This window comes from Rhopilema esculentum, chromosome 21, assembly GCF_057945365.1.
Source record: "Rhopilema esculentum isolate cy_ngs chromosome 21, ASM5794536v1, whole genome shotgun sequence".
In the NCBI taxonomy this organism is placed as follows: Eukaryota; Metazoa; Cnidaria; class Scyphozoa; order Rhizostomeae; family Rhizostomatidae; genus Rhopilema; species Rhopilema esculentum.
Window position 1 is genome coordinate 212,841 of NC_142835.1, and position 20,312 is coordinate 233,152.

The 20,312-nt window shown below is 36.2% G+C and overlaps 1 protein-coding gene across 1 annotated transcript; it reads left to right on the forward strand.

Annotated features, from left to right (window-relative positions):
* Positions 1-137: 137 nt before the first annotated feature.
* LOC135684930 (regulatory factor X 4) lies at positions 138-16,940 on the forward strand. The gene is made up of 17 exons (XM_065200638.2): positions 138-1,865; positions 2,969-3,695; positions 4,541-4,579; positions 4,945-5,008; positions 5,816-5,939; positions 6,668-6,729; positions 7,245-7,374; positions 7,857-7,979; positions 8,480-8,557; positions 8,989-9,102; positions 9,316-9,466; positions 9,902-9,960; positions 10,839-10,983; positions 11,871-11,965; positions 12,355-12,472; positions 13,736-13,864; positions 15,286-16,940. Exons 3-17 carry the CDS (start codon positions 4,561-4,563, stop codon positions 15,762-15,764), a joined length of 1,890 nt encoding a protein of 629 aa, XP_065056710.2. The 5' UTR covers positions 138-1,865; positions 2,969-3,695; positions 4,541-4,560; the 3' UTR covers positions 15,765-16,940.
* Positions 16,941-20,312: the final 3,372 nt, after the last annotated feature.

Below are 20,312 nucleotides of genomic sequence, written 5' to 3' on the forward strand. Positions count from 1 at the left end.
TCTTCAGCCTAACTATCTGTTGTAATGAAATTCTTATTGATGGCTGCAGTAATGCTTGTCTGGCCAATTTCCAATATTTGCTTAAGATTGGAGAATCTAGTATAAATGAAGAAAAAAGCATAAAGGAAATTAAATCGAGAGTGAAAGAAATAAAATAATGAATATTCGAGAAAGAAAGAAAGAAAGAAAGAAAGAAAGAAAGAAAGAAAGAAAGAAAGAAAGAAAGAAAGAAAGAAAGAAAGAAAGAAAGAAAGAAAGAAAGAAAGAAAGAAAGAAAGAAAGAAAGAAAGAAAGAAAGAAAGAAAGAAAGAAAGAAAGAAAGAAAGAAAGAAAGAAAGAAAGAAAGAAAGAAAAGAAGAACAAAAGAAAGAACGAAAGACAGACAGAATATTCCTTCTATTTAAGTAATCAATTTTATCAGTACATTTCTCTGTTCATGTCGTCAGTACATGTCGAGCGATGTTGAACATACAATGTCTGCCTAATTGTTCATGGTACTCGAGACATTTACACGTTTAGTTTAGTGAGAAAAGAAAGAGCTTTCAATGACGATCTAAAATGATACAGCCTAGCCATCGTTTGCTCTACTTAATCAAAGGTATGAATAATAGTAAATTGTAGTTGTCAGGAAAAGGAGATTTTGGAGGAGCTACCGCAAATTTTTCTATAAAAAATCCTAACCGTCTATCATAGAGTAATCACACCTACAAGGTTGAGGATGGATCAGTGGAAAGGGACAACAGATCCAACGTGGACAGCATATCCAACTGTGGCGCGAGTCACTGACTTGACGAAACTTTCGCTCAGTGTAAGGAAAGTCGCCAGCTCTCTGTAATTCCAGTGGTAGAAGTCACTAGGTTTGGTGGAATCGAGAGGAAGGACAAGACACGGCTTGGTGCCCTGAAAACTACCTTCGCTAGGTAGTATCAAATACAAAGGGGTTTCCACATATCGAAATCCAAGTTATGGAATGCATATTATGAGTGAAAGAGAATTGCCTGATAGAATGATTAAAGCGCCTGCAGTTAAAGTTGTTCAAAAACCTCGAACTTCAGCCAGTTTGATAACCATGTGCTTCTTTAACTCAAGTGTACGGAAGCGTGTGTTCTGATTGTTTCAATTGACTCAGAACTGGGCTAGCTTTACAAGAAGCACGTGTTTGTTAGTTGATCGTAGAAATCAAAGGTTTTCTGTATTGGAAAAGAATTAAAGGCAATACGATGCTTGGGTGAAACCATGAAAAATGTTTTAGAAAACCGAAAAGCCGAAATGGTTTCACTGTTTACAGAATATACAGTGTCGCTATAGGTTACGTAATTCTGAAAATTTTAAAAACTTTTTTACTATGAGACGAGTATTCAGCGCTGTCCTGCGGCTTCTGAAGGAGCGACGTGATCATTTTGCACATAGCCAGTCAATGCGGTCGATCTAGTCTTTAAAAGGCAGTAATTAAATCCTGCAGAAAGTAACACTGCAGCTCATTGTGCTAGGCAGGTATCGCCAATGAAATTATTTTAATTCGCCTGTTTTCAGAGAGCACCGTCGCTAAAGTACAGAAGTCTGCGCCCATTCTTTATATCTGTCATATTGATACCCAGTTTGCAGTGCAGGGGTTATACTAGCCTAAAAATATTTTCAGAGATCTTTTTTCATCGCAACCTCGGAAGGGACAGCATATTGTGAATTGAGCTGCTTTTACACGAGGCTGATCGTGACCATAGTCAATAGAATGGTGGGCATCAGCCCGTCCTCGCTTTTATGGACTATGCTGAAACCAGGACGGATGTCAGCCTGTTAATGATATTTTTGCCAAAGCAAATATTTCACCGAAGATTGGAAGTAAAACTTTTCAGCTTACTCTATAGGTGTGTGCTTAGCAGAATTTTGCGATCTTTTAAACATCAAAAAGAATCTGTGCTAGATATTTCTGTTCTGCTATTAATGTTGGCGAGTAAATTACTATCCTTATGGAAGTTTTGAATAATTAGATTGCTTGGCCAATCCTGTTTTCTTAACATAAAACCGGTCAAATAGTTGGACTTTGTTAGGAATGACTCATTCATGTTTTCCCTTAAGCCGGTAAAACTTTAAAATATTTCATCGCTGGCTTTTTTTAGATTCTGAATGTCCCTCTTTCGAAAACATCAGGCAACGTCCCTATTATACTGGCAACGGGAATAAGGGGAATACTCATATTTGCAAGGATTTCTGCTGATCAATTCGTCCGTCCTTGCCGTCATTTTTTTCAGCTTGTTTGTACCTTATCTTGTCGACATATCACCTTTACTCGCCTATACAGAGCACTCCCAAGATTACTTTCTCTCAGTTACTGCAAAACATTAACATTTACCAAACGCTTTTTGATGGAGGTACACAGAGGGGAGCCGCTTGTTAACACTGCCTTTAGTTTCACTGCCTTTAGGTTGCATATGGCGTATTGTTCGTGGTAATCAATTTCATGCAAACATGCGATTGGCCTAAAGTCACGTGATGTCTCCTTTGTAAAACGCATTATAACAACACCTTGAGAAGTATAATGGAGCACGTGTGTAGAAACGTATACAAATAAACACTTGAATCGCAGAAAATCAAACGTTCTTCAAAAATCAAAGTTGTTGTTGCTTATGTTTTCTGAGGCCTCTTTCAAGGAGACATGTAAACGAACTATTTTCAAACATCTCCAAAAGTAGCTTTTCTATTGAAACCTTTAATTGCATATCAAATAATTGATTTAAACAGAATAAGTCGTTTACTTAAGTCTTCCCCATACTCCTTTTGCCTAGCTGTTTTATACTTTCGTCGGTAAGGTAGGTGGGAATGTTTTGTCCAGGGGCACGAGTAGTAGGGAATTATAAGTAAACAAAATTTTGCCAAGGATCTTTCAAGATCCAAATTTGGCTTAATAGTAAAAGCACAATAATGTGAACGATTTCATTAGTAAGCGTATTGCATTGACTTTCTTTTGAAGATGAAGCTGAAATGTTGCAGCTGATGATTAACGCCAATTTCACTGCAACTAGATTACAATAATTGACGTTGATTTCAACTGACTGTGGTATGAAGATGACACAATGCCGCAGGCGCTTTTTTGATGACAAGGACAGGCTAAGAACCTTTGAAATTTCTTTTTCACTATTTTAAATTTTGAGAAACTTCGTTTGATATTCGAGCTATGATCCAGCGTAAATTCCCCTTTTGTTGCTAAATCATGTGGACTAAATCCCAAACAGAGGTTGACATATTTCTTTTTATTCCCATGAGCCAGATACTTCATGAAGGAAATTCTGTATATGCTGTAGTATAGTGTAGATGTGACTGTTGTTGTCACACTGGGCTTTCGCCTGCATTACGGCCGTTGCATGTCGTCTTCATGGTGTCCAAGCAACTTGTAAAAACTTCGCAAAAATCTCAACTTCAACTCAACTCTACATTCTGAAGTAGAATGCTACGCGATAACAATTGTCTCCGGGACAATTACCGCCCTGGACACGCGTGGGCTTTGTTCCTCAGAATATCGTAACGCGTGTTTTAGCACTTTGTCTGGTTGCTTAGAAATGGATATTTTTGTTTCTAGATCTAGAGGCTACATTTCTTTTCAACAGTCTACGAAAAGGGGGCAAGATTTTTCTTTTGAGAAAGCAGAATTGACAAGGCTGGAATTCGTGTATACTGACTAAGAAAAACTACTTTCGAAGGTAAATTCGTTTTTTTCATTTTTCTCTGCTTCTTTTCCATTTCGACAGAAGAGCTAGCTAAAGACGGAGCTAAAGATTCTTTTCCGTATCTTGGTAATGGTAACCTAGGGGAGGCATATTTTTTACCTGGTAACCTAGAGTTGCTTGCTTCTTGCCCAATCTGGTCCCACAGATTGCCTATGACGGTCCATTTCACATATAAGCACATAACCTGTTCGATATGTGATATGTTCCCATCAAATTTACCAGATATGAAAGTATATTTCGAACAGAAAAATACCTTAGAAAACCTTAAACAAAAATATAGGTAATTCTCTGAGTTTTTTTGTTAGGAAATTTACGTGATCGAAGATAATGGACCTTGGGTACCCTGTGCTGTACGCTATTTTGGCATAACTTTGTTTAACTCTAAAACCTCGTCCTCACACCCAACCTAATAGGAATCTCCATTAAACTATTACTGGCTGCATTAGATGTGAGAAAATCTCAACATCTTCCAAGAAAATTGGGGAATGAATCATTTCATTGTCAATATGATCTTTTATACAAATAGCAAAAGTTACAAATTACGAAATATCTTAAACCACTTTATTCTGCATAACACTCTAAAAACACCTGATCCTAAACCTAAATCAAAGAAAATAAATGAAGTAAGAATTGTTTAAGAGTCACAGGGGATTTTAAACAACAGATTAAGCACTCGTAGCCATTGTCCACATGAAAATATCTGGCCATTCGCGAGCGAACGGCTAAAAATAAATAAGACTTTTTACCATGCAAATGTCAAGTTTTTAGCCTGCTTTTTGAGTGTAAATGTAATGTTCGTGTTTATTTCCTACTTACAGAGCACCAACATTTGGATAAAATGCCAAAATACGTGGATGGTATGTACTTTAGTTGTTTATCCATATTTCTCCAGAGGCTCTATAGAGTTAGAGACGGTGAACTGTGGTTACATCATGTTCAAAAAGAAAGGGCTTTTATAAAGGCAACAAAATTGTGCGCAACATAGACATTACTGAAACCTCCTGGCAATGGCGTGTTGTGGGAGATTGTTCTTGTAACCTTTATTCATTTTTCACTGAATGTCTGTAAGAGGTTTTTCAGGATTTCTTAGATTGGCAAATAACAAATTTCCAGGAGTTTCATGCGATTCCGATGAATTTGATGAAAATGCGATTCCGATGAATTTGAGTTAAAGTCTTATAATTCAGACAATTAATATAATTCTAATAAATTTACTTCGTAGACTACACTTCGAGAAAGCACCAAATGTCTTTAAGTAAACTCCAGTCTCCTATGACTACAAAATGGTGGGTTATTTCAATTTTTTAAAAATGGCTAGCAATAATGCTCTATGATTTTTAACGTATCTTTTTATAGCCCTGTTGCTCTTCAATGATAAATATTCATAGTCGCTCAAAATGCGTCGAGCTAAATTGCGTCGACCTAAATTGCTTTCACTCAACTGACCAACGAGAAATATAATCGTTAATGTTTGCACCCTTTTCGTTCAAATGAAATTTTAGCCTGTATTTGTATGCTGTATTACCCCTACCGTTCTTTCAGAGAGATCTTCTAATGAAAATCTGTTTCAGGTCAACTTCTTCGTTTTTCTATTACCCTCCTTCGCTCTATTTCATTTCTGCGTACCAATTTATGTGATCATGATTTCATTATTTAAGTAATTATTTGAGTGAGTGAGTTTTGCAATTTTTCAAACTGAATTTTGCCATTTTAAAAAATTCAATCTTGCTTTTTTAAAAAAACAGGCTTATTTTCAACCTGAAAAGATGATCTTAATTTTAAAGGAGACTTCGTCAATGTTTGCTAACGTCACCTTGCAGAATGAAAATATCTTTGGCCGTCTTACACTAGACAAACTTACCAGAGTTCGGCCCGGGTTCAACTAATTCGGGTCAGCTTTAGCCAAATTGTAGTATCAGGGTTACTGAGAAATGGCCTTGGTCTACATCTCCCGAGTTTGCATTTCGCTGCACTTTCTCGAGCGAACCATCATGAAAACAAGACGAATCCAGGTTATTTAGTGCAGTTAAAGCTTACTGTGCTTGAGATAAGGAAGGCCCCTTTAATGATAACAATTCTGTATTTATTAACAGGCTTCACGAGAACTATGAAATTTGCAGTGGCGTCAGTCTGCCCAGAAGCTCTTTATACAGCCATTATTTAGATTTTTGCCAAAAGAGTGGCCTAGAGCCAGTTAATGCAGCCAGCTTTGGAAAGGTTTGTTAAAGCACTAGTTTTCAAATCAAGTACCTTAAAATCGCGAGGATATCCTCTAGAGCCTGTTACTATCAATTTTATCCACCCAGTTTAGAGAAACATCAATTTTTTTGTTTTTGTTTCCCTTTTCGGTAAAAGAGAAACCTCCCCAACCTTTCCCTCAACCTCCTTTTCGGTAAAAGAGAAACCTCCCCAACCTTTCCCTCAACCTCCTTTTAGGTAAAAGAAAACTATCATGACTACTTCTGCCTTTTAACATGGATCTAAAACAAAACTACAAAATGATACTTAGTTAATACCAGAACGATTTTACAAAATAAAAGAGAAATGAAATGTTTCACGAGAGAGTAAAGAATAAAAAGTTTTTGTTTCTTATTCAAAATGTTTGGAGGCGTGAATATGATCTAGCGTTGCTTTTTTGAATTTTTGCATTTAAATCGAGAGATAATTGTTCATGGCCGGGCAGGGTGACATTCAACAACTCTGCATTTGAGAGCCTTATTAAACCATGAGGCAACAATATCGCATTTAGTCTATCTGCGTGATAAGTATGGCAGAGCAAGAAATACTGTTCCGTGTCCTCAACACTGTCATTAATTACACACAAGGGGCTCAACGTATCTCTGAAATTATGCTTAAATGCTATTGCTATATCTAAACATATCTCTAATGCTATTCAGGGCCTGGATCAACAGATTGAATTAACTATAGTATTTTAATACATTTAGGTTATCCGCAACACATTTCCAACTCTGAAGACTAGAAGACTTGGAACAAGAGGCCAATCAAAGTATGATTCCAATTGTATTTTCTGTTTTTTTTTATCTCCTAAGATACGTCCAATTTACATTGAGGAAAACGCTGAGAATTTCATAAACAGATATTTCATAACATCTAAAGTTTGAGCGAATCACGAAATGAAATAAATATCAACATTCCAGTTTGAAAAATTAGATGTCAGACTATAACAATTTTATCTTCAATACCTAACGCTCAAATATTCGATTAAAGTCTGCAGTAAAAATGTCATTTCTGAATACATGTATCAACAAATTGACAATTAACCTCTTCCTTGGAACAAATAGTTCATGTAGCTCTACAGAGAAATCATTTTTCAAGTAGAAAAACATTAACGAGGCCTGAACCTGTCAGAATTGTATTTGAAATTTGCAAATCACCTACATTGATACATGATACGTAATGATTAAGGTGATGCATCATACATGATGATTAAGGCAAATTCGTGGCTCATGAAGGGAGGTGCATTCTTTATCTCAGATGACGTAAGAACCACTCTTTTTTCAGGTATCATTACTATGGGATAAGCGTAAAAGAATCTTCTCCCTATCACGATTCGGTTTGCAACTCTACTCGTCAGAGTGTCTCGGGCTTTAACCAAACGTACAGCAAGCAGGCAACAGATGAAAACGTGCAGGTAGATCACTTTTATAACCAAGCATTATAAGCTGGAAGGCCTTTGCTCAATGCCTAAGCACATATGGTAGTGTTAAGAATTCGGTATAAATATTTAGCTGTTTTCACAACAAGTGCGCAATCGGGACTCTGGTACCTGCGCCATGGCAAAAGGACACACCTTTCTCTTCAAGGAACAAGTACTTTCTGAAATCGTTTTTTCTCTTTTCGTCAATATTGATAGCTATGTAAAGAAATTTTTCATTTTATCTTGACAACCCCAAGCGTGTCATAATTTGACATGCTTTCTGACAACTTCAACGAGCAAGATAAATAGCAGCTGAAAGAAAATGGTGGACACAAAACTTTTAAACATCGGACCAATTTCCAAACCATGCCTTTCAGCTTTGTCACTGATTGAATGTGAACATTCTCTACGATCTTCCTTTGGATTGACATGCAATAATTCAGTTCAGCTAACGTTTTCTTTATCTTGCCTTTTAGGTCTCTTCTGCTAAAAATAACGGCCAATCTGCACAGCTAACTGCTGTTTCAAATAGTGTCCTGCTACCTGACTTTCCTTCTGCGGATAGCATTGGCATTAAAGATCCGAAGACTAAAGAAAAGGTAAATTTATAGAGATCACTGGCCCATGCCATTTCTGATGAGGATAAATTTATTATGGATTATGCAAATAACGCATATTTGTTGCAAATAGATGCAATAAAAGACAATGTAACTCTAGTAAGAGTCCTGAAAATTGTTTTGCTGAATACCAGCCAATCACCTTCGCATCGTTCCTCACTTGCCTTCTTTCCCTTGCAGTGTTTGTACAATGTAAGAGACGCTTGAACGAGACAATATTTTTACGTGAATGAGAATCAAACAAAATACACAACCGAAGCTAAATGTCCGTAATTGAAGGACAACGTTTCTCAACGCGATAGACAACACTAACCAGATAAGAATCCATCTCTTGGGACGCTTTTATCAGATACAGTTCGCAACGAGCAAAACTAATAAAAAGTTGAAAGAAATTGCCCTCTAACATGTAAAGCAGCTCACAATATCAAGCACGTGTTTTTAAAAGCAACAAGACAATCAGTAATTATGTCTCTTTTTCGTAGATTAAAACATTTTTAATCATGTATCGAGCCCACTGTCAAAGAATTCTTGACACGATTTTGAGAGCCAATTTTAGTGAGGTATGTTCCGTTCTTTATCATAAATTCGTTCTATGTTCGATTTCATAAACTATCTAATGAGTAATAGAGTTTTCAACTTTGAAGGTGAGCTAGGGTTTATGGAAAATGACCTATGTCTAAAGGTGGATGTTAAAATGATTAGCAGTTCAAACATGCGCATAGGAGCTGTGGTGTATAGTGACCACAGGGAAACTTCAATAAATTTTGGCTTTTTATAGATTGATGATGAAACATATTTTATCAACAGAAAATGCTTGGAGATTGAAATTTGAAAGTCAGGTTATTCAATGTAATCATTCACATGAAAAACTAGTCTGTTTTTATAATTTCAAAGAAAACCTTTTGTCAGTGCAACTGATTTCAAAGACCGTAACAGAACAGAAAGATAAAAATGTGAAGCTCGTTCAAAAAGTTTTACTTCTTTCCTGTAGGTTCAACATTTTTTGCTCCACTTTTGGAGAGGCATGCCACAACATATTGCTGTTATTCTTGATATTAAAGATGTTATAGAACTAATTGCCAATTGCGATAACATCTTATATAAGGTGAGTGGGGAATCGCGTTTTTAGCCTAATAGTTAAAGCTGATTTTCCACTATCCTCCTTCTTTTCTTTATTTTGTCTTTTTACGTTTCTATAATTTACAGACTTTTCTCTGCCGTATTATGCATCTAAAAGTTCGCGATTTTGTGAAGCACATAAAACTTCATAATGTAGACGTTATGTTTCTAAGATTTCTCGATCATTCTTTGTCTTTAGGCTGTCAGTGGAGTTCTGATCCCCGGTACTTTGCAACCGTTGCCTGCCAGTTTGACTCAAGCAATAAGACAATTCGCCAAACAACTGTGTAGTTGGCTTGAAACCTCTTTGCGGCATGTTCCTGAAAGTCTTTCAGATAAAAAATTGACAGGTAACATCTTTAATAACGAGCTATATTCATGCATGTTGCTAGTTTGTTTCTCCCTTATTTGCCTGCAAATCCAGGCAGGATCTCTGTTTTCCACAAAATTTACTTCTGCTCTTTTTGTTTATGTTTGCTTTGCTAGAAAAAAACAAATATTGATTGTTGGCGAAGGAATATCCAATATTACCCTAAATGTTCCTATTTGCCAGATTTTTTGTATAATGGTGTCCAGGTTTTGAAAAAATTTTCAATGCAATGTTTATAAAAATCCACCTTTCAAACCATATTTATATGACAAGAAACGTATTGTATTTACAGTTGAATTTATTGCTTTCCGTTCTGCTTTCAATTTGACTATCGACCAGTTTGCACAAAGTAGAGCGCACAGCAATAAACTATTGTTCAAAATTTGAACTTCAATCATGTTTTAATTTCTTTCAGTTGCAAAAGCCTTTTGCCAAATATTATGCAGACAAACTTCACTTTCCCATTTAGCGCAGGTAAACTTTGTCTTTGATAATTTCATTATTAAACATTTATGCCAGCTACCACTTCTGTGCACACATTAATATTGTCTATGCAATTTGCAGCAGATTTTCACGTGTTATTGCGGCCTTTTGCTTCCAGATGCAAGTAATTGGCCAGCATTTTTAACGATTTAGTTTGAATTTTGCCTGCTCTTACTGAAGCTGCCATCTTTTTACAATGCTGATCTAAATTTAAAGGGCTTCAAAAGAATGTTGTGTCAAGACAATCATAAATCTGCTTCATGTTTCAACGAACAACCTTATTTATTCTTTTTGTTTTAAACATAGAATCTCGTAAACACATTTCTTATTCATTTGTTCATACGTACATTCGTTGCACGATGGTTTCTATCAATGAACATTTGTTGTAGAAACATCTTGATTCCTAGAGATGTGTGTTAAGATCTAAATCATTTTGAATTATATTTATATCGACTGACTGGAATGTATTCTTGAAGTCCTTGTTAAATATTTTTCTTGTGTTAAATAATTAGACGCTATGTTTTGAATGTACCTAAGGTAATTCTGTAGAACGGTTGCCAAAATCAAGAAAGTGAACGGAGCTTAGCACTTTGATTAGATCTTCTACAACAATGAACTCGAAACAGTAACTTTGTACCACCATTTGTCGAATAGATAAAAAATCATTTTGATTTTCCTGTCTTCCTTGGGCTTAATTTCTCTGAAATAAAGCGATTGTCACACAAAAAGCGACGGGCTAATTCTAGCATCCTGCATTGGTATAAGTGATTTGAAAAAGCAACTTGCTTTTTAGCATAGATAAGCCCTTTATCCTTTTGATCGCCTATTATATTCATGGGTTTTTTATTAATGAATTTTCATTCTTTTAGGCTGCCCGAACCGTGTTGCATAGCACTGACCCAGTGAGCCAAATGGCAGAGGACCTGAGGCAAGTAAAAGTGTCAACAATAATTGAACAAACCTTATGGATGACGTCGAAAAGACCCGAAAAAGACTTCAAACAGATCTATTCATGTAAGTTTAAAAAATCCTCAATGAATTTATTTAAGGCTAGTTCTGTTTGAAGCTTAGCATTCGCCACTGCGTGGAAAGTCAATTAAGACACGTGCATGACATAGTCTTATCGACAAATAGAAGTACAGGATACATTAAACATTACACAAGGAGTAAGGAAGATGTATTAATACTTTGATTCAAAGGAATAATGAATGGAAAAAATAACAATGAAAGTCATCAAAAGCAATTGAGCAAACGAAATTGTTGAAAATCTTTTGAAATAGACATTTCATTTCAGCATTTCATTTCAGCAATTTAGATTCAATTCTAGTGTTTTAGTTTTTTGCACCTGTCAAAAGAGCTTTAGGCATTTGTATGTAATTTTCAAGTCAAAAGCAAGCGCCCGCAGAAAAATATTTAATATTGAATGGTAATGTTTACTTAGAAAAAGCAGATGTAATCCAGAGTCCTTTGTTGTCTGCTAGATCTTATAGATGCCAAAATTTAAAATCTTTGAAAGTGTTCGCGATAAAATATTGAAAATATTAGGTATGTTCTGGTCTGTTACGTGTTTGAAAAGGTGAAATAATATTGAAGTTTGTTTATGGGTTTGTATTGAATTTTGATTTCTTTGATTTGCAATCAGTTTTATCTTAAAGCGATGCTAACAAACTTTGTCATAACTTTCTTTTTTCGCTTGTTGTGAATAAATTCGCTTATGGTAAATGAATAAATTCTATCATTATCAGTTCATTGCCACTATAATACAAGGCCTTTTTCCATATACCTTTGCGTTGCATTCAATGCTCGGCTGTTTTTTCTAAGCCTTAATTTTCCTAACTAACAAATTTGCCATTTCTGAAACTCGGAGGTGACATTAATCGAACGTTTCTTGCACATCTTAGATTTTGATGAGTTTGCAAGTCTTCTTGAGCAACAAGCTACTGTCGACCAGTATACAGACTGGGTCTCAGGCCTCGTCAATAGATGTGTCATCAAGGTTAGTTTGGAAGTCACCCACCAATTGTCAGTTTTTCAAAAGCACACTGAGCTTGTCGAATTTTTCATTCTTAGATAAATAGTTTTGTATCACTGCGTCGGCTCTTTGATGCTTGTAATATGGTGCAGAGCTTAAAACAATTAAACTGTGTCAGTTTCATTTTTATCTTTTTTTATTTACTTTTCGACGTTCTTTAAATGCGATTACTTAGAAGAAACATAAAAGATTTGATAGTATTAGCAGACATTATTGGACAGAAAGGCCCACTTACCCTCTCCCTTCAAATGGCCAGTACAAAGACATTGATTGATTCTAAAGTGAAAGAATTTCCTTCCCTACTGCTATTTGATTGAATTGCATTTATTATGAATTATGTTTTTAACCTTTAGCCAAGTGAACAAGAAGAGAAGTCATTTCAGTCGTGTGCTCAGAATTTCCTGCTTATATGGTCATTCGTTTGCTCAAAAGTTATTCAAGAACTGACCCTTAGGAGTGCAAAAAGCTTTGGTAAGCTTAATTTTATTTCAATGTCAAATAGTCAAGCAAACTCTTCCTTATCAGGCCTTTTTGATAGCATCTCCTGCTTCATAAATCACGCGAAAACAAAGTTTTTCTCCTCCAAGCACCTTTTGCAATGTTTTCCTCTTTTTTTCTTCTGGAAGATTAAATTTATGAAGATGGCCTTCTTCAAAGGTGCAATCAACTGCTGTATTTACTGAATTGACTATTTGTAGGTTGATGAGCCCATATCAAAATAAAGCGTCAAATATAATAGTCACCCTGAAGCAACTGAAACAGCGATACATTGCAATACTAACTTTGTAGTGAATAGTCACAACTGATGACTGATTCAATTTTAAGAAATTATTTTTCTTTGGGAAGGTGTGACCAGTTGATTAGCTGGTACTTTGCATATTCTATGGTAAACTTAAGGCTTTTCAAGCGTCTGAATTATTTAGCTAATCACCTTGCAACATAGATCATTACCACTGGGCTGACAGGTGCGTCTCTCCAAATCACAGCTTCTACAATTGACAGTCGCTGCATTACTTAATAATTTATCCAGATACACTTATCTTTCATGTTGAAACACCTGCCTGCATCTTGGATTCGCTTCATTTTTTATTGTGCTTTTTTCACCTCGCATAAGGATGTGAAATCCGTCCATTATAGCCTGTGTCTTACCTAGCCCATAACTGAACTTTAGTGTATTCCCATGTGTGTGTTTACGTAAAGATTACAGCTGCGCATTCCATATACCAACTATATAAAAAGCTTAACCCAGATATTTTGCTTTAGACAAAATAGATTTTGATATTTTGCTTTTATATAGCTTGGTTTGACGAGTACATGTTTTCCTTTACCTTCATTATATTCACGAATAACAAATATCATTGGAAACTATGCTGTTGTGTTAAATTTGTTCTAATTTGTTGCTGCAAAAGCTGAGCTGTCAAGTCTATAGACCTTTGTAGAATTGAATTTTGAAGCGTGAAATCGAGATGATAAGTAAATCTAAACTCACAGTGATCATGACCAGAAAAAGTAATTTACAAAAATGCTTGGGCTAAAAGTAAGAATTAATTTAATAAGAATTTTTGTTATTTTTATCACTTTTAATGGCATTGCATACAATACAAGCGTTGCGAAGAAACCAGAGGTGCAAAGACACTTTTACAGATTCGTATTACATTGGATATTCCGAAACTTTTTCTCTATTAATGTAATAAATGGTCTAAAAAATTGAGACCTTTCTGCTTTCATTTATAGGATCGTTTCATTTGCTTCAAATGCTGTTTGACGATTACATATTTTACTTGATCGAGTCACATGCCATTGTTTCCGAAGACGCCGAAGATAGCTCCTTTGAATTTTCAATAATACGAAATCGAATTTCAGGTTTGTAAAATAGATTCATTTTTGCAGTTTTTAATATTTCTGTACACGACGTACTCTGTCCAATTGAGTATTATAGGATTCATGGGGAGCATAGTCCTTTGGATTTAGTCCTCATAGGATTTAGTCCTTTGTTGTTTTTTGTGTGATGCATACAGAATTGGAATAAAGAAGAATTTTTTCAATCCCAGTTAAAAATATTTCTTATAGGTAAACGGAATTGTAGCCTTGGTTTTCTGAAATAAACCAGTTACTTGCACGTAGAAGTAAATGACCGGGTTCACAAAAACATGTCCTTTAGCCGACATTTCAAAGTGTGGTTGCTATTGTTTAAAGGATCAGCCATCTTGCCATATTTTGATACAGAAAAGAAGCAGGTTTAGCAAAGAAATTTCTTGAGCAGGTCTTCAGCAGGTTTAGCAAAGAAATTTCTCAAGTATGTGGGTGGTGGAAATAGTTTGCTGCACGGACAATAGGCAGCTTAATCTGAGCTAGAATTTCTTTGAATTATCTATCTCCCCTCACTAGCCTGATATTAACGTCCTTGTAAGTCCTATTAATCTTGTGAAACTTCAACGATCATTTCAAAAAATGAAGATTTTAATATAAGCTGAATCGATTTTTTTACCCGAAAACTTTATCTGAGAGTAAATTTGTGTTGATTGGAGAGTTAATTGAGAGTTCAGACAATCCAACATGATCACTGTAGTGTGGAAGCAACTTCAATATATGTTTCTCTTCGGTTCCAACCCCTGATTAAATATGCAACAGCTTTAGTTTATTTGTTAATTTACTTTGACAGCAAAACTGAAGTTCCCTAGAAAAACTGTTTAGTTCTAGGTATTCTAGAAATAAATTATACTGCAATGTTGTTTATCCACTTTATGTGAGCCAATCGACCGTGGGCAATTTTTCCTGAATACCAGCAGGATTGATTTTAAATAGAGAGCTATGGTTAGATAATCAGGCTGAAAAGATTTGGCTTTGATTATTGTTAAGAATCCGCACTTCGAGGTTTTATTAGACATCTGCTGCTGATTCGATTACAGCGAGCCCAGCAGACCTTTAGAAAACATCCAATGTTTAACCTCTCAAGGGGAATAGAACAAGCACTTTAGGAGGATGAATTGTATATAGCTGGATTAATGCTTCGATTTCTTTTGCTGTTCTTTAATATGATATGTAGAATAAATCGGAAAATGTCTGCTAGCTCACTTCTATCAAGTAGAACGTTTTTTGAGGGATTGCGCAACATCTCCATATTGATCTGCATTCTCTTTCGAATGTGCGCCAATACAAGCTTCGCATAGGTAGCCGAATGACAGGATCAAATGAATCTTAAGGTCTTCAATTGTGCTACTGTAATGTCCAAAAGATGTTTGATTTTCTTGCTTGCTTTAATAAGACGTTTCATATTTTTGCAGATAATACTGACTTTCGTATGTACAACGAGAGCCTTTACACAGATCTGAATCAAAAGCCGAGATCTTTTCAAAGTGCTCATTTAGGAAGAGGAGTTTTGCCAAGCGATACCCAAGAAGAACGAGATATTGCTAACATCCAGTCAGCCATGGCACTACCATGTACGTTCTTGCCATCAAGCCGCGTTCTACACCCGGCTCACTTCCCCTGTGAAAGTTCCATGCACCAGTCTGAACCTGCATATAGTGGTTTTGTGCCTTACAGTGGCCGCGAGCAAGGCATTACTGAGGAGTCAGGGCTGACGTATTACGAGGATCGTGTCAGTAGCAATTCACGACCATACAAGCAACAATTTGAACTTGGGGGACAAGGCTTCAATGGACCATTTTTAACTCAGGAGCTTGAAAGGCTTCATATGTCATATGGTACTGAAAACCTCTTTGATAGAAATTATTTTTTTCAACGAGAGTTAAGGGCATGAGATGATAGTACTAGTAATGGTATGGATTTTTAAAGTGTTACAATTTGCAACACAGAAGGGAAAATGGAATGGGATGAAAGACGTAGTAAAGGTGTCAATGCATCTTTCATTGGTTTAAGAAAAAAAGCTTTGATTTATGGAGGGTCTCCTTGATTAAGAAAAAAATATTTTATGATTTTACATTACCACAATGGGGGTCTAGGCATGCAAAGTGAGAAACAAAGGATGTAAAAATAATTAGCTTTCTTTCTTAATTGAGCATCCATAAATAGTTTTAACTATTACCAAGGCCGAACGAATTTCACACGTTTTCTCGTATTGAAGGCATGACTCATAATATGGGAGTGAAGGGTAAATAGTTGCAAATACTACTATGCCTAGTCTCTAAGAGAGGATTGTTTGAGATATGCTATATCCTGGCTATTTAGGCTCCATATCAATGTAAAGAATTTCCCATAGTCAAAAGCTTTATAATTCAAATTAATTGAGCCATTCTGAAAGTCTTCATTATCGAGCAAACGTGTTGACTGAAGTCTGCTGCTGTCAGCAACTGAAAAACTGGCAATAAACGACAGTGCTTCCAGGCGTAGCGCTGGAAATTAAAAGAGAAATAGTGCTGACAATTAAAAGCTACTTGTTTTAACAGCTTCGAGATTTCGCAACTGTTGTCTTTATTTACTTAACAAAAATATAAATATAATACAGCCAAAATGCAACAAAATGTGAAGAAGAAATAGTTGAGTTAACTTAAATTAGCTCTTCCTGTACATCCTCTTCATCTCAAAACTTACTCCACCGTCACTATATTCTAATTGAAAAGTTCGAGAAAAATTTCAAGAAAGGATATCGTGAGGATGTACAGCCCTAATATCGACCTTGTTTTTTTGTATAGCTGTCATTGTTCAGTAGATAAATCGGTGTTATAATAGAGACATAAAATTACGGATGGCCCAAGAAATATTCTCGTGTTTTTTTCCTGTATTCATACGTTATCAGGAATGGTTTAGATTAATAGTCTTTGATAATAAAGGTCCGATATTATAACTTATCGACTATCTTATTTTCTGTAGTAACATGCTTGTCGCATTTTGATAAATTATTTTTGCATTTAAAATGTATTGAATGCATATTTTTGTATAGATTGTTTAAATTCAAAAATATTTACTTTATTACCTTTTTTACTAGTTTTCCTTGGATATCTACCAACAGCCAGCACATGCAAATATTTTTACGCGAGACAGGGTTTTTTTAATTTGATAGCTATTGGGGCAATAGCTTTTTGAATCCCAGTGACGGTTCTCTGTTTTAGAAATAGGATGACGAAACTTCCTGATAGATCTTTTCGAAATTGATTGTAAAATTAGAACAGCTTAATCGTTTATCGGACATCTAGCTACAATTTCACTTTGAGCAAACAAAATCATTGTGTGCTGACTATCGGGGAATCCTCAGGGTCGTGATGGGTGGGACAGAGAGAGGTACAGCCCCCCCCCCAAGACATTAAATGTGTCAGAAAATTTCAAAAACTTTGTTTCTTTGACAAATTTTTCAGGAAATCTCTATCTTCAGCTCCTTCAACACAAACCACACTGCAGCCCTGGCAATTTTCTACATTGCAGGCTGAGCTTAGCCTGAGCACAAGTTGTTCTAAAACAATTCAAGGAACATTTAATGGTTACATGTACATTCATGTGAATAAGGCGTTTAAGTGTTTAGGGAAATTTCTTCTGTGAATCATGCACTTTTCTTATAGGGTGGCTTTGTGCCTCTGAAAGGGTCCGTAGGGCGTGTCCAGGTCTTTAATAGGTGTGGTCACTTTGAAAGCCAATTTCCTCGTATTTTGAAATTTGAAACGAGTTTTACATGGCTCAATCGATCCATCCGTTGGGGAAGAATCATTGCAGAATTTAGCTTCTTAGGCCCCGTTTACAAGAGAGAAAAAGGGACGGATCCAGAAGATCCGGACTTTTTAGTTACGATGAAATGGGTACGATCCACAAGCGTTTACACGAGATCGGATCCTAAACTATAAAGCGTTTACACGGGAACAGACCAAAGTCGAATCGCTTTTTCTAAGCATGTGCAAAGACAAGGTAATTGTTAATTTTCATTTTGGCGGGAGAACATCTAAGATGGCGTCATTTGCAAGCAACGATAAGCGTTCATTTTTTACATTGACAGACGAGGAGACAGCTTTGTTGATGAAAGTAGTTATGGATTACAAAGCTGCTAAAATGCAAAATGGAGAAGACTGGGGGACTGTTACGTCGAAATACAAAGGCATTCTACTTAAATTTATCGAGGCCTATCCAGAAACAGCAACAGAGGACTTTCCAAATATCCAGGATAGAGAAAAAATACAAAAGAAAAGGTGAAAAGAAAATAAAACAAGACGAAGACAGGGTTCAGAAAGGCTGTCGACTGTGGCAAAAAGAATGGGGGTGGGAGAGTAGTTACTTTGCTGTATGATGAGTGCTGCGCGTAAACGGCCTTAGACCCCGTTTACACTAGCACGGATCCAAATGGGTACGGATCCACTTTGGATCCGTGACCAGTTTTGTTGCTGTCTACACTGGAACAGATCCAATTTAGATCGCGTTTACACTAGCACGGATCCAGTCCACTGTCTCGGCTACTTGACCTCCCATTGGGTTTCAACAGACAAAGGCTTTCTCAAGTGAGTTGTTCGCTTTTGCAAGAACGATCGTAGTTAGTCTTAAATTCTCGTACTATTCTTCAGGAACTACCAAAAGCGGGTTCTTCCTGGTCATTGCCAGAATCTTCTTGGTTTGCGGTGCCTATGTCGCTGTTGTTGAAAGTTATGATGTAGGCCTAGTCCCAGGCTGCTTTGTTTAGATATAACCAAAGCTAGTCTCAACTGACGAATCCTGTGTTGAGCACATAGAAAAGCAATATACTGCAGCCAGGAATTAAACCATAACACTAACATTATGAGTATAAGAAGAACTTTCTGTTTGTATATAAAATTCGAGATTTTGGCGCAAACAATTGACCTCTTAAGGAGAAAATTTCATGCCTCGTATCCAAAGTGTGCTTGGTTTGGTTCGGTTTCAGCCGTTTACACTAGACCTAAACGGGAACGGATCCAAGTGAGTACACCTTGGAAAGCGATCCCACACGGGTCCAGATAGCAAACCCAAATGAGTGTAAACAAAAAGCCTATCCGTGCTAGTTTGGGTACGGATACATTTGGATCCGTGCTAGTGTAAACAGGGTCTATTTCAACGAATTCGACTGTTCAAGAGATATTTCTGCTCTAGTGCAACCAATTTCACACAGATTATCAAATCTTTGTGATGATGACTAAGGTATCCCCATTTCTAGATTCTTTTTTACAATTGTAAATTTCTGTAAAACTATCAACAGTTTTTCAACAGTTTTGAAATGGTTGCAAATTTGTGGATACATCAGTGACCTGAAATTTTCTTTCTTCAGTCAAAAGTATAAGCAGTGATTTTGGTAGAGGCTGGGCTGGCTTAAGATTGATTGCAATATATTATTAAGTATATCGAGTAGTCTCTCTCAGACTTGTGCACTACACAACTTGAATTTCATCACACATACAGCATCTAAAATACATTTTAACAGAAGGAAAATCTGAGGCTACATTTTCAAATTGTTAATAATTTCTTGATCCTACAGCTTAATCTATTTAAATGTTGAGATAAAATAAGAAAGGTTTTAGTGCAGCGATTTAACGAGTAACTAAAAAGTAAGGAACCACAATATGTTGAAGGGGACGCATTGAGCAAAATAGAAGAAAGCAACCCTAACAAAGTAAAAAACGATTCAACAGCTATTGAAAAAACATCAAATTTTAAATAGTTGCTTTTGTAAAAACTGGGGGGCCAAGCAAGGGGCCAAGAAAATTTCTGGGAGGCAATAGCTCACTTCGTAGCTTATTCATTGTATTGAAGTTCATTTCATTTGTAATTTACTTAATAACACTTTCAATGATATAATACCAAAGAATGAATCAAAGCACAGAAATACATTTTAGTTTTGAAAATATTGATAGTTTCATTTTCTTCGGCAGTCTTTCCGTCAACGTCTCCTTTATCTTAGTTCTTTTCTTTCGCCGCATAATGTGTAATCAATCATGGATCGCGGAAGCGGGGAGTAGCGGTGGTGTATCTTGCAGGGACTGCGGAAGCGGGGGGATACGGAGGCTTTACCCCCAAAATATTTAGAAACGCAATTTATTCACAATGCTAGACTTACTCTTACTTTTGGTTTTTTCTACGCAAAAACTATCTTTTCCACAAGACGTGCATTTCTTGACGTTCTAAATGGTATAGTTTCAAAAATTTACCTGTAAAGCTCACTTCGCCACCTCTATCTAAGGGTCCCATTTTATGATATTGCTACGGCCCCCGAGTGTCTTCGTTACGCCATTAGGGGGGAGGTGAAGGGGGATTCGAAGATTTACGGACGGTAGCGATCCTAATATATAAGGAAAGATAGAAATTTCGTGACTGATTCCACAATGCTGATTCTGATTCTAAGCTGTCCATGCATCTGCGCATG